Here is a 24,471-nt window from a genome sequence, read left to right on the forward strand (position 1 = left end):
TTCCCACTCCTTGTCTGATCCCCGTAATCATGCACATTCTCTTTTCAGATAGTAAGGCCGCTCCTTTTTGAATACCTCAACCAAACATGCCTCCACCACCCTCAGGAAGTTTGTTCCAGATTCCAACCACCCTCTGAAAATATTTTTCTTCTCATCCCTTTTACTCATTTTGTCAATTATTCTGTGCCCCCTTGTTCTTGATACTCTTTCAAGTGGGAACAGTTTCTCACTATTTACCCTGTCCAAACCCCTCAGGATCTTGAGTACTATCAAGTTTCCTCTCTCTCTTCGTCAAGGAAAATAGTCTCGATTTCTTCAATCTATCCTTATATCTACAGTTCTTTATCCCTGGATAATAAATTGCATCACTGCTAGCCAGGAATGGGTGGGTTGGTAGTGCAGCAAAGGTTCACCAGTCTGATTCCTGGAATGGCAGAATTGTTGTATATGGGGAGATTGGGTCAACTAGACCAAGTTCTGACAGGGCTGGACAGACTGGATGCAGGATGATGTTTTCTCTGGCTGTGGAGGTCTAAAACAAGGGGTCACATTCAGATCAGCCAGGATCATATTGAATTATGGAACAAGCTCAAGGGGCTGAGTGGCCTACTCCTAATGCGCTTGTACGAACATGCGAACCACGATACATTATTGAAATTTGTGTATCAGTGCTGATGTATTATTTTCTATAAAAATCCACAGTGTTAAGAGATTAGTTAGGTATTCCTTTGTTTAGATTCAAATTGGGGAACATTCCAAAACAATAAACACTGGTGTTTTAAAAGAAACAGCATACTTGTATATTTTGAATGTCTTCCTGCCAATTTGGTGATGAATGCTAGTCAGAAGAAGAAATTCCGACTCCCAGGTTTTGATGGAAATTTGCACTTGACTTGTATGCCTTTGTTGCTCAAATGTACCTCTCCATAGGTTGATCAAGGAAAACTTTGGCAAACTACATAAAATCCTTCAGTCTGCTTTGTAGCAGTTGAGTGGGAGATTGAGAGGTGGGCACGGTGTGGTATATAATTAGGAAGAAATAATGTTTTTTTTCCCCTCCATTACATTACAAGAAAAATATAGTCCTGTAGTGTAGTTTGCCAAGTGATACAGCAGAATACAAAGGTTCGAAGTTTAATCCTGGATCAGTACTGAATTATCTCCATTTGGGTGCTGCCATTAGCTTAACCCTTCAGGACTAATCAGAAAAATTAAACCCAGGGTCTTGGCTGCAGATCATTAGATAGTGACCCCTGTGTGAAGTGTGTAACTTTGTTGTGCAAGGGCTGAATTAAGCTTGAAGCCGAAGCTTCATATTACATAATTCCATGACGATGCCGAAGCTTGCACTTGAAGAATGGTGAAGCGAGTAATTTACCAGAGGGTAGTTGATACAAACTATATCCCTGCAGCACTCACTTTGGGTTGGTTGGAGGGGTGCAGTGGGTGGGATATTAAAAAAGCAAGGGGGTAAAAAGAAAAATATTTTAATGGGCTCTAATGATTCTGAAACTGTAAAATTTTTAAATTCTAAACTTTCAAGAAGTTTAATGTCCAGTAAATTATAAAAAGTATTTTGTTGAATTAGTCATGATCTGGACTGCACAACCTGCAAATGTGATGGATGGCTTAATTTTAAATGGAGAATTGGATATATATTTGAAGAGGCAATATTTACAGATTTATGAGTGGGAGAGTAATATTAATTGAAGAGCTGTCAACAATGGGTTGAATGGCCTCATTCTATTCTGTAAAATGCTATGATTGTAGCCTTGTGGAAAATGTATAATTTGCTGTTGAATTTTTCCATCATACCTGGTTATCATTTTTAATATTGTCTTTGCTTGCATTAAGAAATTGCATATTTTATTCAGTGTATAATTTCCATACAACATTAAAAGCGCCATGTGTGCAGTTGATGAAACTAGTTACATATCTTAATTTTCTGCACCTTCATGGCAAGAGGGAATTTATTTTTGCTGACCTATTCAAAGTTGTCTCTGCAAGTTTATCTTTTCAAATTATTGCCTCTATTTGTCAATAATGTTCTGTTATTAAAAAATTTTCACTTTTTAAGCAAAACTTATTTTAAAAGTTTCCCTTAGTTCAGGTACTCCACACGTTAAAAAAGGGTTAATATTGCAGTGTTGTAGAGAAATACTTTCAAAACGCCATACTTGCCCTTTAATTTTCACCACTTGGTTCTTTTGGTTGTTTCAGAGCTAAAAAAACTTCTGCATTGTAGCGAGTGTTTTTGAATTTTGTTTTTGAATTTGTGGAATATTTAAAAGGGAAGTAATCTGGTTCTTAGCTGGTTTCGCAGGGAAGTTTCAGAAAATACTTATTTTACAAGCATACAAAATAAATTGGAGTGGCCAGGGTGCCTTGTATTGAAGATTTTGGCAAAAGTACTGCTGGACGTGTTGGTAGACTGGGAAGGAGAGAGAAACTTTTTTGATCCTTTTGAGGGATTGGGAGACACCACCTTTTTTGGGAAAGCATAGTTGATCCTACTGAGAGATTGCTGCAAAAGGGGGTGGGACACATTTTTATTTAAAATGTTTTTATTCTTTCAGTACTATAATGTTAACAAGTGGGGAGTGGCACAGCTGGGCGTGGGACTTGAAATGTATTAGAATTGGGTTAGGTGAAAAATAATTTTCACTATCTTACTGTAGGGCATGGAATAAACAGTAGGTATTCATGTTGTGATATGAGGACTCAACTTGTGAATAGTAAATAATCAATGAGTGAATACGTTTGGGTGATGAGTGACCGTTGACATGTCAAAGGATCAAGATGGGAAAGGATGACAATGCGAGAACCTTTTGAATTAATGGATAAGACAATCACGAATAATTTGAGATTGCTGAGAGGTAGCTTAGGTATAAACCTGTTAAAGATTTCATTCAAGGCAATGATGGATAATTCATCAAAATGTTATAAGTAGAGTTCCTGAAATGTATGATGCGTGGCAATGTAAGTTGGGAATTTGCAACTTGTTTAACTTCAAAAAGACATGATACAAGGGTGACAATTTTGAGTCAGATTTTAAAAAATAAAATATTTTGAACATGGTGCTGGGGGGTAGGTACAGAGGAGATGTCAGGGGTAAGTTTTTCACTCAGAGGGTGGTGGGTGAGTGGAATCGGCTGACGTCGGTGGTGGTGGAGGCAAACTCGTTGGGGTCTTTTAAGAGACTTCTGGATGAGTACATGGGATTTAATGGGATTGAGGGCTATAGATAGGCCTAGAGGTAGGGATATGATCAGCGCAACTTGTGGGCCGAAGGGCCTGTTTGTGCTGTGGCTTTCTATGTTCTATGAGCAAATGAACATTTCCAAAGTGAAGAATATGTCTGTATTGAAGAGAAGATGTGTCAAGATTTGGAGGCATATTATCTCTAGGAATAAAGTAGGAATGCTATCAGCACCAGAGCTCTTCATGTAACCCTGAGATCAGGTTAGCCTGTCTGGAGTAAAACTTGGCATTGGTCTCAGTAGTTTAACAGAACAAGAGACATTTTAGTTAAAATGTCAAGATTTTGAGTTTGAAAAGGAAAGACAAAAAAAAAATTATTTCTCCAAGAACTAACAAGTGTCATTGGATAGGATAAGTTTGGAAAAGGAGGCAACAGAGTTTTGGCAGGGGACCAGGAAAAGCATTAGCTGGAACGGCAGAAAAACCACTGTTGTCATTCTTTTGTGTATACAGTGTGCTATTTCTAAGTAGTATTTTGTAAGTGGCTGGTAGTTTGCTGCTGCTGTTATGAACTTTGTGTCTTGGTATTTGCGTTGCTTTTTTTTAGGCTCAAATCTTTGATCCCTATTGCTCCACAAAATATAAAGGAAATTGACAAACCTGTCATCTACCCTAGTACACAGTTTGATGTCCAAGTAGGATCCATAACAGTGCTCAAAGAAATAGATTTTGCAATTTGCATCTGGTATTAAGTGTATACGTGTGGAGAATGTGAACTAAGGATAAACTGTGGTGCACTTTACAGTTTTATCTTAATATTGCATATTGTGGTTACAGTAGAGATTCATAATTTCCCTTGTTTTGTTTTAAAGGTGTTTTCATTTGAACAAGATTTAATGACATTTTCAATAAATATTACCTTTAATGCCACCTTTGATTATATTCAATATTTTGTAGATTTGGGGTAAAGGGAAAATGTGAAATGTTAAGTGCCTACTTGTTTATCGCAGAACATTATTTTGAAGCATGCTTTTGTGAAATATGTGTCTCGTTTCTGTCATGCATTGTGGAACACCAACCACTATGCAATAAGCTTCCATGGTAAGTTAATCAAATGCATATTCTCCTATTTTTCCCCTAAAACTTATTGTTTGAATGGAACCTTGACATTTCTTATTTTAAAGAGACTTATTTTTATGTTTGTCTACATGTATGATCCTCCATCAGCTTTTCACTACACCATGCCCCATGTTTACCTTTTTTTTTTCTAATTTTATGCACAGCACATGCTCTGAAATTTGGGGACTGAGTACACCTGGTACAGTAGATCAGTGGGATACAACAGGCCTTTACAGCTTTCCTGAGCAAACCAGGTGAATATGCAGTCACTAAAAGCTCTGTTCTTCCACACAGTGAGATGTTGGAATTAATTTGTGGCCATTTGAGAATTGTCAATGTTTGAATTCACTCTTGGTATTTCTAGTTGTCTCTTTTTGTGGATTTTTTAAAAAAGGGCAAATAAAAACAGATGGAAATACGCGGCACATCAACATCGAAAAGAAGGTCTACACCCAAATGTTAACCTATCTTTTTCTTTTTCAGATGCAGATGTGCCTGATGTGTACTTCCAGTATTTTGCTCTAAATCTGATTTTGTAACAAATCTTGTGTAATTTATAAACCAAGAAATAAGACATGTATTTGTATTTAAAGGGGCTAATTCCAGTCGCTGTTTCTACATAACCTGCTAATGACAGGTTAACTGTTCGAACAAAATCATGTTTGCTAGGTTTATTTAGCTAGTATCAGTAATGGGAATGTAATTTGAAAAGATGTTATCTAGATAGCTATGATAATGGACATAGTTCATTTTAAAGAAATTATTACTTGTTTGTTAATTTTTTATGTTGGGTAAGTCTGACAATAGTTGAGGATTTCTTGCATTGATTTTTTTGACATGAACATAACACTTCCTTGTGTGCCTGAGATTTTGATTATCAGTACTCAAGCTATAAGTTACAACTTTCACATCAGTGCTATTTCAGGATTCTGACTTCCAGAAAGCTTTGATTAAATCCAGCATCTGGGGGAGAGAGAAACAGACTTCATGTTGCAGTTCTGATTAAATGTTATTGACCTGAAACGTTAACTCTGTTTCTCTCTCCACAGATGGTGGCAGACCTGCTGAATATTTCCAGCATTTGCTGTATTTTGCTTTCATATTGGGCTTTGGTTTAACATTTGACCTCTCTCTTGCTCAAATGTCACATTGATTAAAAATTTTGGAAGGTTTAAAGACAGCTTCAGCCTGTACAGCTGGTTAAATCATAAACTAAAGCTGCATTTAGTAATGTTACATGGCTCATTTGTACCCCATTGCCACTGAATAAGTAAATTACAGTATGTATTCTTGGTTCCTAATGTACATTAGCATTAACCTACCTGGAAACCATTGCAGTATGAAGAATTATTTTCAGTGTGAGGAAGGAAAATATGTCTTTGTAGAGGCAGATTCTCTCTGACATATTGGACTGGTATGTTGCTGGGAGGTCTGAGCCTTGCATTGAAAGCTTATTCCGTTCTTCTACTAAACACCCATGATGAATTACCGTTCGTGAAACTAGTGTAACCTCTTCGTTTTCACAAACATGCCCATGTCCTGGTTAGCAACGCTATTTAAGGAAATCCTTAATTTTTCTGTATCTCTTGCTCAAGCTGAGTACTTGAGAGTAGAGGAAAGGAATTTTTGTATTGCCCATGTCGAGCATCAGTCTATTCTGATATTGAAGGGATATATCTCCGAAGTAATTAATTATTAGATTAACTGTCTAATTATTGATAGGGTATAAAGTTTTTTGAGGATCATAATTGGTTCAATCACCCATAATTAAGTTTTTACACTACAATTCTGAAGGTTTGTAATCAATATTTTCATTTGTGTTCTGGATTATATTTCTGATAAAACATAATATTGCTGACAGCTTCTTTGTATTCTTTGCCATCCTATGCATTTTTCGGTTGATGAGTTCCAAATCTGATTGTAACTCCAGGTTTGTTGACCTTCATTCTTCAACCATTCCAATTTATAAACTGATTTCTAAATGTTAATTAATTCTTTTGAAGGCATGCCTGCCATGTCTGATTTGAGATTTGGTTAAAAATTTCATGCTGGGGCTTGCATGCACCAAATAAATTTTTAGTACCTGTGAATTATGCATGGCCACATTGGCTGTTTAGTCATGCACATGATCAATCCCTAATTGAACACTTCAGTGGCCAATAATGCTTGTCTGGCAAGTTCTTGTGTAATATGCAAATATCAACAGACTCTATTCAACCATACTTTTGGAAAGCAGCATAATATTTCGACTGCACTTAAAATTCAACTGATATAACAGAGTTGTGGTTATTGATCGCACTAGCATTATTTGCTCTGATCATCAGTATAATAATAATACATTCCTGGGTTTCTTTTTGAGTTCTGAGGAAAATATCTTTCAGGGAAAAGTAAAGCTGCATCTTCTTTGCATTGCAATTGCTCAAAAGATCGTGCCTTCGAATGGAATATTTGAACTGAGTAAGCCCAATGAAATGGCAAAGGAAGAAACTTAATTAGACTAATTCAAATATGGAGTTGCATTTTAGATGGGGCATAGATTTGGGTCAGGGTGGGATAGCAATATTTTCAATAACTTTGTAGAAGAAAAGAAGATGGAATGATAATTTAAAAAGAAATTGGAGTGCATGGAACTCGAGGCAGTCTGTTGACATGCATGGAGAAATGTACAGACACCCATAGTATCTGAAACTCTTGATCATCAAAAAACTCAATCAAGTTCATCAAACACGATTTGCCTTTAACTCCTCAGTGACTTCCATTTATTAATCCATACTTTTCTAAATACCAGTTCATTTTATCCTAGATTAATGCCTACAAGTTTTTTCACCATTGATGTTAGGCTGGCTGCCATGGGGTTGCCAGGTTTATAACCACCCCCTCTTTTTTAAATGGATATAGTATTTGTAATCTGTCAGTCTTTTGGCATCAACCCAATATCCAAAAAGGACTGTGTGGAGTTTGCACATTCTCCGTGTTTACGTAGGTTTCCTCTGGGTGCTCGAGTTTGCTCCTATACCCCAAAGATGTGCGGATCAGGTTGCTTGGCCTTAGTGTCAGGAGGATTAGCAGGGGGGGTTAACCATGGGGTTAAGGGGATAGGGTCTGGGTGGCATTGTTGTCGGCGCAGGCTTGATGGGCCGAATGGCCTCCTTCTGCACTGTCAGGATTCTATTCTATGATTGGAAGATAGTGGCCAGATGCTTCGTAATTTCCATCTTTCTTTAATGAACTAGGGTACATCCCCCTTCTAGCCAGGTGACTTTTCTTCTTTGAGGACTGCCAACCTTTTAAGTACCTTTACTTTATCTATTTTAATCTCTGGAATATTGCTACTGCTTCCTTTACTGGTACATTGGCTTCATTCTCCTCTCTAGTGAAGACAAATGAAATGTACTTAATTTGTAAACTCAGCCATGCCCTCTGCTTCCACAGGATGATCTGTTTGGTCCTATTTGGCTTCACCCTTCCCTATTCTGTCCTTTTCACTATTTGTTTATCAAAGGCTTTAGTGCTCACTTTTATTTTGGATGTTAATACGTTCTCGTGCTTTCTTTTTGCCCCTCTTGTTCCCTTTTTAATGTCAAGGTTTTGGAGTGGGTGCAGGAGCAATTTGCTAGAATGGTATCCAGGATGCAGTTACATGGAGAGACTAGTGAAGCTGGGATTGTTCTCCTTGGAGTGGGGAAGGTCAAGGAGAGATCTAATAAAGTTAAAAATTATAATAAATCTTAAAATTATGAAGGGATTTAACAGAAATGGAGAAAATGTTTCGAAAAGCAGAATGGTTGTCAACCAGAGAACACAGGTTTAAGGTAATTGGCAAAAAGGCTAGAATTGTTAAAATCTGGAAAACACCCACTGAAATGGTAGCAGAGGCAGGTTCAATAACCTCAAGTCAGAATTGGATAAGCATATGTGAGGGGGAAATGCAGGACTATGGGGAAAGGGAAGAGGAGGGGCACTAATTGGATAACTGTTAAAGAGCTTGCACAGCTACGATGAACCTAATGATTCCTAACATGTTCTGTCACTCTATAATTCTGTGATTATTATTACTACTTGGACATTTTTTTCTGCCACGCACTAAATAGTGCAAGTGAGAATAATTTTGCATCATTGAAAATAAACAGCACTGTAAATAATGTTGGAAAAGCATTTAAAACTAGCTACTTGAGTGGGAGCATATTGCAAGTATAATAACATTGCAGTATTAGCGATTTTTAGCTTGTAAGCTAACAACACGTAAACCATTCTTTTGGTGCAGTGTTATATGGTGGCCTAGTGATGGCTGGTACTGTGTTTGAAGTGTTCAGAGATAAAACAGTGAGCCCTGAGACCACTTATCTCTACCGTCACACAGATTATTTCAATCTCTGTACTGACTTTGCCCCTGCCCCTGCTCATTTGTTGCTAAAATCCTCATTCATGTCTTTGTTACCTCCATGTTTGGGTTATCCAAAACTCTGCTATCCTTGCTTTTACATGTGCTAAATCCCATTCCTCCATTAACTCTGCTTGCTGACCTCCTGGCCAAGCAACGCTTGAATTTTAATATTCTCATCCTTGATTTCAAATCCCTCCATGGCTTTGATTCCCCCTGCACCCTGCAAAGCTGTGCTCAGGCCCTAAAACTTTCCCAGATATCTGCATTAATCTAAAAATGGTCTCTTGAGCATTCCTGATTTTACTGCTTCACGATTAGTGACTGTGCCCTAAGCTACCTCTGCTCTAAGCTCTAGATTTTCTCCCAAATCTCTGACTCTCTCCCTCTCTTTCATATCTTAAGACACTCACTCAAACCTACCTCTGTGGCCAAGCTTTGTGCCACTTGTTTTAATATCTCCTAATGTGGCTCAGTATCTGAAATGCTTTTGTGAAGCACCTTGGGCATTTCATTGTTCTAGGTACAAGTCAGTGCAAGTTGTAATTTGCAATTTTGGATAATGAGAAAATGTATTTGGCTTTAAAGAGAAAATGCTGGATATGCTCAGTAGGTCAAACAGCATCTGTGGAGCGAGAATCAAAGTTAACTTCTGAGGTCAGTAACTCTTGTAAGAAACTGGAATATGTTATGGATGTAATAAGAAACGTGGTGGGGGGGGGGGGGGGGGGGGGGGCGGTTGATAAGGGAGGAAAGAACAAAAGGTCTGATGAGGTAGAACACAGGTGTGAATCAGTGACGCAATGGATGGCAGTGTGGCAAATAAATAAAAACATTGGTCTGCTGTTTTAAATAACGACAGAATCATTACCAGCACCCTGCTGTCTGGGGGGGGAAAAATGAAAATGCTGTTTCTGAATTGAAATTGTGTTGAAGTCCAGAAAGCAGTAAAGTGCCTAATTGAGGGATGGAATGCTGTTCCATGAGCTTCATTGGAACAGTATAGGTGATAAAGAGTGGGAGCAGGTGGAGAATTAAACTGGCAATCGATGGAAGTTCAGGACCACACTTGCAAACTGAATGAAGAAGTCCCACAATCTGCTTTTGGTCTTCCCAATGTAGAAAAAGTCTGCTTGTGAACAATGAATATAGTACACTAACTTGAAGGAAGTACAAGTAAATTGCTGTTTTACCTGGACAGAATGTTTGAGATCGTGGAAAATAGGAAGTTAGGAGGTAAACAGACAGGTGTTGCATCTCCTCGGCTTGCACAGGCATGTGCTGGGAAGAGGAGTAGGTGTTGGAGATGATGGAAGAGGGGAATAGTCCCTAAGGAATGCTGAAAGGGGAATGGAAGATGTGTTTTGTGGGGTAATGTTGCTGGTGGTGGAAATGGTGTAGGATGATCCGTTGAATATGAAGAACGGTGTATTGGAACATTTGGCCAAGTGGAAACTTGTCACAGTTCTGAGGCAAGGTTACAGTTGAGAGTAAGTATGGAAAATGCAATTGATCCCTTGAGGGCATGTTAGCCATAATGGAAGGGAATCGTTTAGAGTCAGAGGTTTACAGCAATGAAACAGGCCTTTCGGCCCAACTTGTCCATGCTACCTAGTTTTTACCAATTGCCTGCATTTGGCCCATATTCCCCTCTATTCATCTTGTCCATGTAACTCTCTAAATTCTTCTTAAAAGTCAAAATTGTACCCGCCTCTACTGGAACATGAAGTATTGGTGTGGAAAGTTGCATTGTGTTGAGGATAGGAAGGGAAAAAAATGTTGGGAATAGACCATATAAAGGTGAGGGTAGAATGGAGATTTAAAGCAAAGTTGATTACCACTCCATTCCGTGAAAGCAATGTGACTGCGCATTTTACAATTTGCTCATTCAACATAATGTTCAACAGTTTCAGTCTATAATTTTTCGTATTCTTTTTGGATAGCACATCCTGGCAATGATTCTGCTGTTCTAATTTATAGTTTCTCAATGTTTTCTATTAACATCCCCTTTTGCGTTGCATCATTATCCCTTTCTCACTTAATCACTCGTGCCTTTCACCCCTATTATAGCCCCATCCGTATTATTCTTTCCCCCCCCCCCCCCCCCACACACACACACACACACTCCAATTGCCTCTTTCCCTGTCTCTGTTCTTAAAGCATGTTGGCATCCATCACGTTTTCTGTGATGAAAGATTGTTGACATGACATACTAACTATTTCTTTCCACAGATACTGCCTGACCTGCTGAGTATTTCCAGCATTTCCTGATCATATTTTAGATTTACAACAATACCGTGACCTTTACATATGATTGTAGTAATGGCTTATGTTGTTTTATCTTTAACCCTCTCCAGCAAGACAAAACAACTTCCTTTCTATGATCCTGAATTTAACTATCACAAAGAAGTGTGCTATCTTTGGTCTCTACTGTTTTCATATTCAAGATCAACTATTATAACCAGGGAGAAAGAAAAATAAAAATACTTTACAATTCTGAATTTGAAAATAGTTTATGCCTTGCTAAATTGGAGGTTTTGTCTGCTGGTAGGTTAAAAATGGATTATTTTATATTGCCGAGTTATAGCAAAGCAAGCAAGATTTTCAGTGCTATTTATACACATCAGTATAATTGAAACGCAAGCCTATGTTCTGTAACTGTTTGAATTGCTTGAATGAGGCTCCACATGGACTGAAACATCTACTTTTCTGTCCATTTTGCTGTTACATACTCCCCAAGCACAAAATTGGAATATTTAATACTTCATGGTAATTTCATTCAATGGAGAGCCTTTTCCCTCCCATTTCTCTTGACTGAAAGCACCAACTTTTGGTAATGAATTTAAATATGCTGGTAACTCCCGCAACTTCTCTGAAGTTGCCATTCTACATGTATGGTTGCAGATGTTGTGTTGGGAGGATTTAGACTGTAGAGGACAGTTGTACCTAATCTTCATTTACTACTCCTCCTCCCTTGATGTCCACATGAGTACTTTCTAGTGAACATGAGAGAGAACCCTGGCTGATTTTTTTTTTTCAATGCCCACCCTTGTGTCTAAATTATATTAACTCAACAGCTGCACTTCCTAAGATCCAAAAATTAATCTCTGACCAAACTTATCACAGGACATCTTGGTTTGTGTGCCTTGCTGATCGTTTACATTGAACAGCATTGATTGTTATGTCACCAAACATAGCAGTATTCTGGGCGCAGGAATCTGCAAACAGCAGCAAGATGAATAACATTTAATGTGTTCTTAGTCATCTTGGTTGATAAAGAAATAGTGACATGCAACAGGACATCACTTGAACCTTTCAGTTTTCATTTAACATATCAAAAGGCCAACCCCTGTAACAGTGCAGTTTCACTACAGGACTGCAATGTCAATCTTGATTGTGTTAAAAGTCCTGGTGTGGAACTTGAATTTATAAACTTGTAATTTGAGATGAGAGCAGTCAGCCAAGTTATCACAAGGCCATTAAAGGTGTGGGTGTAAAATGTGACCTTACAAAATTTTAGAGCTAACCTAGTTTTATCAAATGTAGATTTTAATAAATTGATGATGCTCTTCTCCCACATGTTCAATAGTGTAAAGTTTATTTATTAGTGACACAAGTGGGTTTAGGTAACACTGCAATGAAGTTACTGTGAAAATCCCCTAGTTGCTACATTCTGGCACCTGTTTGGGTACACAGAGAATTTAGCATGACCAGTGTACCCAACCAGAACATTTTTCCATGGGAGGAAACCAGATCACCCGGAGGAAACCCACGCAGACAGGGGAGAATGTGCAGACTCCACACAGACATTGACGCAACCCAGGTCCCTGGTGCTATGAGGCAGCAGTGCTAACCACTGTGCCATCGTGCTGCCCCTAGCCACTGTGCCACCTTAATACTGCTGCTAGTGGTTATGGCTCGAGTCTGGCAATAGTACTGTAACATCAGAAATGTACTGCTTTTCACTTGGATTATGACTTGAATATCTTGCCACCTGAAAAATCTTCAAAATTCAGGAAAAAATAGGAATTTATTTTATCTGGTCGACAATATGAATGCCAGGCAAACGGCTGCTTTTATAATTGAAAATCTTTTGTAATCAAAAAAGATGTAATCTCAATCTTTTCTATTTTCTTAGATATGTTAAATCTTAAATTAAATTTGGTCATTCATAATTAGTTATATTCTCTTTGGTAAGGTCAATATCGCTATAGCTAACCTAATAAATAGGGTTACAAACTGCAGATAAAGCTTTTGGAAAACATGAAATACTAAGAAGAAACTTGTCGTCAATTAAAGCAAAAGATGAGATTGGAATTTGACCAATGCTTGGAGAAAAGCAATCTATACGTGCAAGTTTTTTACACAGAGGGTGGTGGGTGCCTGGAACTCGCTGCCGGGGGAGGTAGTGGAAGCAGATACGATAGTGAGTTTTAAGGCATGTCTGGACAAATACATGAATAGGATGGGAATGGAGGGATATGGTCCCCGGAAGGGAACATAGAACATTACAGCGCAGTACAGGCCCTTCGGCCCTCGATGTTGCACCGACCTGTGAAACCAATCCAAAGCCCATCTAACCTACACTATTCCAATATCATCCATATGTTTATCCAATGACCATTTAAATGTCCTTAATGTTGGTGAGTCCACTAATGTTGCAGACAGGGCATTCCACACCCTTACTACTCTGAGTAAAATAGGGGGTTTTAGTTCAGTTGGGCAGTATGGTCAGTGCAGGCTTGGAGGGCCAAAGGGCTTGTTCCTGTGCTGTAGTTTCCTTTGTTCTTTTTTGTATAATGACTTCTAGGCTAATTTTATCCCTGAGAATATTCAGTGTCTGAAAAATGGACATATGATTTGATATTTCCAGCGCATGTTCTGAGAATGTCCTGTGATTGCAATAAAGTACCCTATATTGTGAGATATTTAATTGCCCTCCCTTCTCTTGCTTCTTCACCTACACTAATAACTTAATCCACAAGATGATACCATGCGGTTAGTTACTGAACTTGCTTTAAATTGTATGTTAAATGTGATTTATTTCACTAATAACTCTAATGCTATTACTTATAAGTTGATATCTCAAGTTTTCTACATGAGATCTTCTTTCTGTGCAGATCACTTGATGGCCGACTGCAGGTTTCACATCGCAAAGGTTTGCCTCATGTTATTTACTGTCGCTTGTGGCGATGGCCTGATCTTCACAGTCACCATGAGCTTCGAGCCATTGAAACTTGTGAATATGCTTTCAATCTTAAAAAGGATGAAGTATGTGTTAATCCGTACCACTATCAGAGAGTGGAGACACCAGGTGGGTGCAACCTAATGCTAGATTATACAAATTAATTTTGAAAATGTAAATGTAATATCCATTCATACACTTTATTCTTTTGTGGGATGAGTGCCCGCTGGCAAGTCCAGCATTTATTGTCATCCCTAATTGTTCTCTAAGGTAGTGGTGAACTGTGGTTGACCATTGCAGTACAGTGATCCAGCGATATTGAAGGAACAATGACAGTTCCACTTTGGGCTGATGTGTAGCTCGGAGGGGAACTTGCAGGTGGTAGTGTTCCTATACATTTACTGCCTTTGCCCTTCTAGGTGGTAGAGGTTGCAGATTTTGAAGGTGCTGTCAAAGGAACCGTGATGAGTTGCTGCAATGCCGCTGTATATAATAGATACTGCTGGCACTGTTGATGGTGGGGGAGTGAATGTTGAAGGTGTGGGATCAGTGCCAATCAAGCAGGCTGCTTTGACCTGGATCGTGTCAAGCTTCTTGAGTGTTAATAGAGGTGCACTTGGCCAGGCAAGTGGAGAGCATTCACAGTCTTGACTTGTACCTTGTGAATGGTGGACAGGCCTTTGGGAGTCAAGAGATTAGTTACTCGCTGCAAAATTCCTAGTTTCTGACCTATTTTTGTAACCATGACATCCAGTTATGTGTTTGTTCAGTGGGGGATTCAGCCATGATAATGCTGTTTAATGTCAAGGTGAGGTGGTTAGATTTTCACTTGTTAAGATGGTCATTCGCAACCCTTGTGTGCTATAATTATACTTGCTACTTATCAGCCCAAGCCTGAATGTTGAATGGATTTTCTTAATGTTTCATGGAATGCGAGCTTGCTGGCAAGCTACCATTTGTTGCTTATCCCGAATTACCCTTGGGGTGAGCTACTACTTTGAACCACTGCATCCATTTGGGGCAAGTACTTCCACAATGCTGTTAAGGAAGGGAGTTCCAGGATTTTGACCCAATGGCGGAGAAGGAATGGTGATAACACTTCCAAGTCATGGTGGCACAGTGGTTAGCACTGCTGCCTCACAGCGCCAGGAACCTGGGTTCGATTCCTATCTTGGGTCACTGTCTGTGCGGAGTCTGCACATTCTCCTCGTGTCTGTGTGGGTTTCCTCTGGATGCTCCGTTTTCCTCCCACAGTCCGATTAGGTGCATTGGCCATGCTAAATTCTCCCTCCGTGTACCCGAACAGGCTTTGGAGTGTGGCGATTAGGGGATTTTCACAGTAACTTCATTGCAGTGTTAACATAAGCCTACCTGTGACTAATGAGTGAACTTTAAGTCAAGATGATGTGTGGCTAGGGTGGGAATTTGCAGGTGGTGGTGTTTCCACTTGTTGGTTACCCGTGTCCTTCCAGGTTGTGGAGGTTGCAAGTGTTGTTGAAGGAAACTTGGTGATTTGCTGCAGTGCATCCTGTGTGTCATCCACACTGTTGCATCAGTGGTGGAGGAAGTTAATGTTTAATTTGATGGGTGGGCTGCCGATAAAACTGACTGCTTTTTCCTGAATGGTGTTGAGCTTCTTGTGTTGTTGGAGTCGCACTTGTTCCATGACACTTCCAACTTGTACCTTGTAGATGGTGGACAGGCTTTGGGGAGTCAAGAGGTGAGCTACTCACCTCAGAATTCCCACTCTGACTTGATTTTGCAGTCCCAGTATTTACATAGCTGCCCAGTTCAGTTTCTAGTCAATGGTAAACCCCAAGATGATAGTGGGGGGATTCAGAAATGGTGATGCTGTTGATGGACAACATGCAGTGATTAGATTCTCTCTTGTTGGAGGTGGCCATTGCCTGGCAATTATGTAGTGCAACTGTTATTTTGCCACTTATCAGTCTAAGTCTGACTTGCTTAGGTCTGGTTGCATATGGCGACTGACTGCATCAGTATTTGAGGAGATGCAAATGGGGCTGAACATGTGCAATTATCCGTGAACATCACCATTTCTAACCTAATGATGGAAGGAGGGTCATTTGAAGCAGCTGTAGATGGGTGGACTAGGACATCACCTGACATTTTACTGTGTTTGGATATGGACTGCTTCTCTGCAGCAAAGTAGTTTACATTCCACATAATGCTCACATGAGCTATTTTAATTGTTTTATGGGGCCTTTTAAAACTAGATTGTTAAAACGTGAACACCAAGGATGCTACTTTTAATGTGGAACATTCCTTGAAATTCATTGTCAAAAAGTGCATGCGTTGGCATGAAACTGAAATGTTATGACTACTTCAATATTTTGTGCACTTCTGGCCTGATAATGGAGAATGAGCTGCAATGCTGAAAACCTTCTCTCATTGAATATCCCTACGCGATGTGTTTGTGCATTCCACCATAAGAACACCAGCAGATGTAGCTGCAGTCCAAACATTTGCATTTTCAAAACTTCTGTATTTGTGTTAAAACACACATTTCTATGAGGTTTCAATAGAACACAAGCCAATTTAAACACTGCGAAGTCTGTACAAAGGAGTTAAATGTGGCAGTCATGTGAATTGTCTCCAGTGTTCACTCCTGACTGGTGAATTAGCATATGCTTGGCCTCTTGCAGCTTTTTGCTACCTGCCAACAATATTGTTAGATAAGCTTCATGGTATTTAGGCCCCAGGAATTGGTCAAATAGTGCTTGTGATGTTCTGGTACTTTCCAGACTAATGACCTCTACTAAGTTGGACACCTTTTGGAGTTTTCCAATCACAGGACTTGATATTGATTCATTTTTCACCATGCAATCCCTACAGTCCAGAAGGAGACCATTTAGCCCACCGAGTCTGCACTAACTCTCTGAAAGCATCTTACCCAGCCTCTATCCCCGTAACCCCACATATTTACCCAGCTAATCCTCCTAACCTACACATTTTGAGACACTATGGGACAATTTAGCGTGGCCAATCCACCTAACCTGCATATTTTTGGATTGTGGGAGGAAACCGGAGCACCCAAGAAACCCATGCGGGGAGAATATGCAAACTCCACACAGTCACCCAAGGCCAGAATCGAACCCAGATCCCTGGCACTGAGGCAGCAGTGCTAACCACTGTGCCGCCCAGAATCTTGTTACTGAGGTGTTACTAAAGAGCAAGAAAGCATTCCGAGAGATGGCCCACTGAAAATGAAATGCTTATTTATAAACATTCAAATGAATAGTTTGGTTGTCTTTGGGGTTTTTCTTTGCTGGTGAAGAATAGGATTCAGCATTTTCTGTTTTTTTTGAAGATCCAGTGCAGTATGAAATGCATATGATTATATTCTTTTAACATCTTAAAGATGAGCCTCTTCCAAGCCTTCATTGGATGCTTTGAATCATTTAGAACTGGTAGATATTTCAAAGGCCAACTCTTAAGATTTTTACAGGCATGGTGAAATTCTTAGTTCTGAGTTGCAAGAATTTGTGGTGAAAGATGTCTAGGGGTGTTTTATATCAATAGTATAAATGTGAAGGATATATTATATTTGTACACTATATTATGCTGTAACTGGGACGCCATGCGCAGTTGGGAAATATGTTTATACCAGTCTGTTTCAGTGTAATTAATGATGTACACTATTCATTTCAGTTTTGCCTCCTGTATTGGTGCCACGACACACAGAAATTCCAGCAGAGTTGCCCCCACTTGATGACTATACTCATTCCATTCCTGAAAACACTAATTTTCCAGCTGGAATAGAGCCACAGAGCAACTACATCCCAGGTAACAAACACCTGTAACCCATGGTATAAATAATTGGTTTATCTTTTCAGCAATCATGCTTCTACATAACGAGGGGGAGAGAGTGAAAGTGTGTTAAAATATTGTATCAGTGAAGTCCAATTAGATATGTTAATTTTGGATAGGATTTTTCGGGCTCTGCCTGCTGTTGGGATCATCTGTCCCGCTGAAAATTAATGAACCTTTGGCTGGCCTCCTGCATTTCCCGTGGCGGTACTGTCATGGCAGACCAGAAAATCCCAGGCCTATTTTTGAAACTTCTCCATAGTGAAAGGAAGTTGAGTAATACTTGCCTCAGGAGTGAATGATGTTACAGGTAAAATAGTTAAATGGATATAAATTGATTTTAAACAATAGAAAATAGCTGAGGAATTTAACAGGGTTGTATTTTTATTCATGTGATCGCTGCCCATAAATGTTATGAATGTGGATGTGATGAATTTTAGAAAATTTGATATTTAACAAACGATGTGATCATGTCCTAGAAAACATAATGTGATCATATACTAGAGGCAAGATAGAAAATATTAAACATGGAGAAGTTATTTAGATGTGGGAAATGAAAAAAAGTGCAAGATGGTGTATTGTTAGAACATAGAACATTACAGCGCAGTACAGTCCCTTCGGCCCTCAATGTTGCGCTGACCAGTGAAACCAATCTAAAGCTCCTCTAATCTTCACTATTCCAACATAGAAATAGTTAGGAAATTGGATTTTGCACCAAATGACTGGGATTCTATTGATGAGAGAGCAAATGGGAAAAATTGGATGAGGGACTGTTGAGACAATGTTAGACTGGAGTTGTCTCCCAATTAACTTATCCCACAGGCTTTATGTGCAGTGCTGTAAGTGACATTGAAAATGTTTCTTTAAATTTGCAATCAGCTAGCATGCAAAGAATCATAAAATGGTCACAAAACAGGTGGACACTATTTGAGCCATGCAAGAGCAGTTCAGCTAGTTCCACTCGCCAGCCCTTCCCCTCAGTTCTGTAAATTTTTCTTTCTTTGGTTGCTTGTCTAATTCCCTTTAGATGTGGGAAATGAAAAAAAGTGCAATACAGTCGTAGAGTCATAGAGATTTACAGCATGGAAACAGGCCCTTCAGCTCATCTTGTCCATGCTGCCCCCTTTTTTAAACCCCTGAGCTAGTCCCAATTGCCTGCACTTGGCCCATATCCCTCTATACCCATCTGACCCATGTAACTGTCTAAATGCTTTTTAAAAGACAAAATTGTACCTGCCTCTACTTCTACTTCTGGCAGCTTGTTCCAAACACTCACCACCCTCTGAAAAGTCCTTATTATCAGTCACTTCATTAAAAATATATTTCCTCATGTCACCATTGGCTCTCCTGCTAATCTAACCTTAATTGGTGTCTTGATTCTTGCCCCTTCTGCCATTCGGAACAGTTTATTTCTATCCATTCTATTTAGACTTCTCATGATTTTGAGTATCACTATCAAATTTCCTCTTTATTATCTTTAAGGAAAGCAATCCCAGTCTCTCCACCAACTGATACCTTTCATCCATGGAACCATTCTCATGAGTCTTTTCTGCACCCTACTGAAAAGCTTAACGCACTTACTGAATTGCGGTGCCCATAATTGGACAAGATATTCCAATTTATGCTGAACCAGTGTTTTATAAACATTCATCATAACTTTCTTGCTTTTGTAGTCCATCCTGTACACTCCTTTAAACACTTTCTCAACCTGCCCTCTTACCTACATCTTCAATGATTTAAACAGTCTGTGTTCCTGGACCCCCTTTAGAATTGTACCACCTTGTTTTTATTTCCTCCTATTTTTCCTCGTCTTTCCCTTTATTAAATTTCATCTGCCCGTTCTACCATCCTGTCTGTTATCTGGAAAACTTACTATACTCCGCTGTTCATAATTCTTTCAAGTTTTAAAACCCCAATCAAGTTAGTTAACATCTTTAAAAGATTAGTGTTGGCTCTCCTCAATTAAATCTTATTTTGTCCAAGTTACAATTTTGTCCCAGATTATCGTTTAAGTGTTTTGTCGCCCCCAAAGTGAAACTGACTGGGCTGCAATTACCGAGTGCAAGATGGTGTATTGTTAGAACATAGAACATTACAGCGCAGTACAGGCCCTTTTTGAACAACAATCTTAACATTTGCAATTCTAAAGTCCCCTGGCATCTCCCCATGTATTTGAGAATTGGCAGATTGTAGCCAGTACTTCTGCAATTTCCACCTTTACGTGTCTCCACATTCTCCACCAATGTATCCGCTCTGTTCCTGGTGAATTTTCAACTCTAAGTAAAGCTGACCTTTCTGATACTCCTTTATCAGCTTTTAACCTATCCTCAACTACATCTTTAATCATTTCGGTCCCACAGGATGTGGATGTTGCTGGCTAGGCCAGCATTTGTTACCCGTCCTAATTGCCTTTGAAAGTAGTGGTGAGTCACCTCTTTGAACTGCTGCAGACCATGTGGTGTAGGTCAAGGATGGAGTTCCAGGATTTGGACCCAGTTTGGAGAATTACTTTGACAGCATTTTCCTTGTAAAGTGTTGCAGTCTCTGTGGAGACATGTAACCTTTAAAGGGATTCAAACTTCCAGCTATGAATACCCTGACAAAATTTCACATTTTAAGACAATTGTAAAAAACAAAAGGTTAAAAACACACTATTGACTAAATGTTATTTTTTTTTGTAAGGCAACTTGTATTTTCACAATTGAAAGTGACGTTCCCCTTCCCCTTGTATAGTTATCATGCTCCATGGAATTACAGTCTATTTTAACAAATATTTCACACTTATGCCCAGCTTCCAACTGGTTCCTGTGTCTCTATTTTGGCAAGTAGTAACTTAAGTGATTGTCTTCAGGCACTTTCCTCAGTTTTTGGAGAGTTTCTTAAATCCGCTAACAGCAAAATCTATTTTGATTAATCATCATATCCCTGGCAATGCCAGAACAGATTTCTGGCAATCTGTAGAAGACTGCAGGATGTGTCTCATCGAATAGAGACCATCTCCCCTTCATGTGATCGCTTACAAAGTCAAACAGCCTTTGACCGCACAGAATTTCTGCTCTTTATCTATGGTATCCATTAATTTGTAGGGAAGCTTGTAACATCTCAAAATGGCTACCTACCCTCTTTCCATGGCAGCATGAAACACGTTAACCATGTATAGAATTCTACAGTGCAGAAGGAGGCCATTTGGCCCATCAAGTCTGCACCGACCACAACCCCCACCCAGGCCCTATCCCATGATGTCATGCATTTAACCTAGCTAGTCCTCCTGACATCTGACACTAGGGGGCAATTTAGCATGGGCAATCCACTTAACCCACACATCTTTGGACTGTGGGAGGAAACCAGAGCACCCGAGGAAACCCACGCAGACATGGGGAGAATGTGCAAACTCCACACAGACAATGACCCAAGGCCGGGAATCGAACCCAGGTCCCTGGCGCTGTGAGGCAGCAGTGCTAACCACCGTGCCATTATGCTGCTCTTAAATGGTATCTAGGTAGAAATACTACTTAGCTATCATTGACCTCCACTCCCTTTCACCTTAAAGATAATTGGATAATTTGCAGTACAGATGTTTACAAACATATCTACAGCACCTTTCTGCAGCTATAGGAAATCCTAGGTCTACTTATGGTAAACTCAGAAACTGCTTCCATTGTCTCAAAGCATAAATACATTGCATCTTAGTAAAACAATCTAAATCTTTCCTATAATCTTCACAGTCAAATCACACAGGCTTTCTGCTGAACAGATCACGTGACTACCTTCATTTTAAAGCTACAGTCCCAAAATATAATCTATGAACTCATAATTTTAACAAAACAAAGATGGAGAACTTGTTGGTAACTCTGCCACTATGTATAAATCCCTTTTTGGGACCTAATCAGGCTTAACCCTACTGTTACTATCCATTTACAATTTACATGGCCATAGAACCATAAAGGACTTTTGGGTTCCCTTTTATGTTGACTGCCAGAGTCTTTCATATTCAGCCTGTTCTTGTATTATCAACCTAACATTTTTAATATGATTCATTTTACACTCTTTCATCGTCCATGGAGCTCTTGTTTGCCTTACCTTTTGCACCTTGTATGATTTACCTCCACTGTAGCTAAACTATCTCTTTAGGCAGCCCATTTTTCTGTTACACTTCTGCCTGCCAATCCTTTTCAAGCTTTTCAGTAAATCATTTTACCTCAACATAGCCATTCTTACAGCACTGAAATTGCTCGAGGTAGCTAATATCAACTAGCAGAAGCCCACAAAACATTTGTATGCTTAAGCAATTAGTCTACTTAAACAAGTTCTATCATCTCATCTCCTCCTACCTTACCCTGTCGTCCCTTACTTGCCCCTTCCACCCACTGTTCACATACACTACCCATCCTTGCATGGAGCCAATGATACACATGCCCCACATGCCTTTGCATCTGCCAAGCTACCCAGTGAATCAACCCACCAACCAATCGTAATAGTAAGAGCTGAAACAAACTTTTTCACCTGTTATCATTTTAGTGCATTACCCTGAAGTAATTCTGTAGCTTTTGCACTCAACTGGCCTCTTAATGTCATCTTTAGCTGTGTGAGAGAATGTAATAAGAAAATGCCATTAATCCCCGATAGTTTGAACTGTTACTGTTTCTCCCTAAAAACAGATTTATCTTTTCAGCACACTTGTGGCTTTAATGGCCCAGAGCATCTTGAATAATTTGTCTTTCTTGGTACACACAGCACCTGAATGTTATAATGTTATGTTTTAAAATATCTAATTTATAACTTTGTATTATTATCTTAATCATTGTTCCCTAAATGTTCTCTTGCTGACACTTGATCCATTTAAACTATCGCAATACACAGAATCAGTAATCCTAACTTCCTCGTTGGATTGGAAATATATTAATGTGGGAAATTCTCCTGAACACATTTCAGAAACTCTATCCTTTCTCTGCCCTTTGTGCTATTACTATCTCAATCTGTTTTACGATGTCACTACTTGCACCATCGTTAGTTCTTGCATGTCTCCACAATTTACCTGCAAATTTGCTCCTCTAAATACTCCTGACAAGTTGATGGCAATAGAATTCACCCAGTAATGTAATGATACCTCTATTGTTAATAGTGTCATCCTTCCTCCTCCATCTCTGCTAAACATTGTCCTGTATATTTGATATCTAGTCCTCCCTTTTTTAAAATTGAGTAACTTCATTTTTAATCCAGTTAATATACAAAATAAATTGAATAGACATGAGAAGTACTGGTACAAGGGCGGCACGGTAGCACAGTGGTTAGCACTGCGGCTTCACAGCTCCAGGGACCTGGGTTCGATTCCCGGCTTGGGTCACTGTCTGTGTGGAGTTTGCACATTCTCCTCGTGTCTGCGTGGGTTTCCTCCGGGTGCTCCGGTTTCCTCTCTCAGTCCAAAGATGTGCGGGATAGGTTGATTGGCCATGCTAAAAATTGCCCCTTAGTGATCTGAGATGTGTGGGTTAGAGGGATTAGTGGGTAAAATATATGGGGGTAAGGCCTGGGTGGGATTGTGGTCGGTGCAGACTCGATGGGCCGAATGGCCTCTTTCTGTACTGTAGGGTTTCTATTCTATTCTATTCTAAATACAGGTGTAAATTAATCCTATTACTGGATGCAATGTGAAATGGCATTTGATCACTTCAGCAATAACTTGGCTTTATGGCTAGGATGACATGTCTTATTTTAATAGAAACACCACCACCTGGCTACATCAGTGAAGATGGGGAGACGAGTGATCAACAAATGAATCAAAGTATGGATACAGGTGAGCTTTTCTTGAAGGGCATGTGGTATATTGGTGAATTTACAATGAATCTTGGAACTTTTAATCGGTTTGTTGTTGATCAGGATTTTGCATTTAAGAGGAAGTTGGAGACTATGATTTACTATTAGTTAACTTAAAAGGGAAATGAGAAAATGTTTGACCATTTCAATACCTTGGTGCCCTGAAAGCAAGATTAGTTTCCTGTGACATTCAATGACATAGATGTTTGCTGACTTAAAAATGGATGCAAGAAATTGTGCTACTGGAAAGTCAAGTAACTTCAACCAATGGCTATAAAAAGTGTAACTTACAACATGTTTGGAGTTTTGTTTTGCTAATTTCAGAACGAATGCAAAAGAAGAGTTTATAATACAAGCTGATTAAAATTTGGCTTAAAATCCATAAATGCAATTTATAATGCATAGTGAAGTAATTATTTAATTTGTATGTGTTTTATCACTCACTTGATGAAGGAGCAGCACTCCGATCGCTCGTGCTGCCAAATAAATCTGTTGGACTTTAACCTGGTGTTGTGAGACTTCTTACCATGCCTACCCCAATCTAACGCCGGCATCTCCACATCGAGTTTTATGCAATTGCTTTTTTTATAAAGTCAATTATTGCTTTCATTTTTAGGGTCTCCTGCAGAAATGTCACCAAGTACCTTGTCACCAGTCAATCATAGCTTGGGTAAGTAGACATTTTTTAACAAAGCCTTGTATTAAAAAGTGTTGATGACCTTTTTTAGGTTTCTTTACTCATTCTGGGAAACGGAGCATTGCTGTAAAAACCAGCACTTATGACCCATTTCTAATTGCCCTTGAACGTGTGAGAGCTGCCTTCTTGAACCTCTGTGGTCCATGTGGTGTAAGTACACCCAGAGTGCTGTTAACAAAATAGTTCTAGGATATTGACTGGCACTAAAGGAATAGTGATGCAAGTTCTTTTCCTGACTTGGCA

The 24,471-nt window shown here is 39.3% G+C and overlaps 1 protein-coding gene across 3 annotated transcripts in view; it reads left to right on the forward strand.

The window, feature by feature from the left end:
• Window positions 1–24,471, forward strand: part of smad2 (SMAD family member 2) — a 136,321-nt gene that overhangs the window by 70,317 nt on the left and 41,533 nt on the right. Inside the window, exons 2-6 of one of the 3 annotated variants that reach the window (XM_078222595.1) lie at window positions 4,485–4,574; window positions 13,822–14,015; window positions 17,559–17,693; window positions 23,437–23,511; window positions 24,148–24,201. In XM_078222595.1, the coding sequence (XP_078078721.1) occupies window positions 4,485–4,574; window positions 13,822–14,015; window positions 17,559–17,693; window positions 23,437–23,511; window positions 24,148–24,201 (548 nt within the window). The remainder of the gene's footprint in view (window positions 1–4,484; window positions 4,575–13,821; window positions 14,016–17,558; window positions 17,694–23,436; window positions 23,512–24,147; window positions 24,202–24,471) is intronic. The other 2 variants (XM_078222616.1, XM_078222606.1) reach the window with 2 other exon arrangements.

The sequence above is a fragment of the Mustelus asterias genome, chromosome 1 (assembly GCF_964213995.1).
Source record: "Mustelus asterias chromosome 1, sMusAst1.hap1.1, whole genome shotgun sequence".
Lineage (NCBI taxonomy): Eukaryota > Metazoa > Chordata > Chondrichthyes > Carcharhiniformes > Triakidae > Mustelus > Mustelus asterias.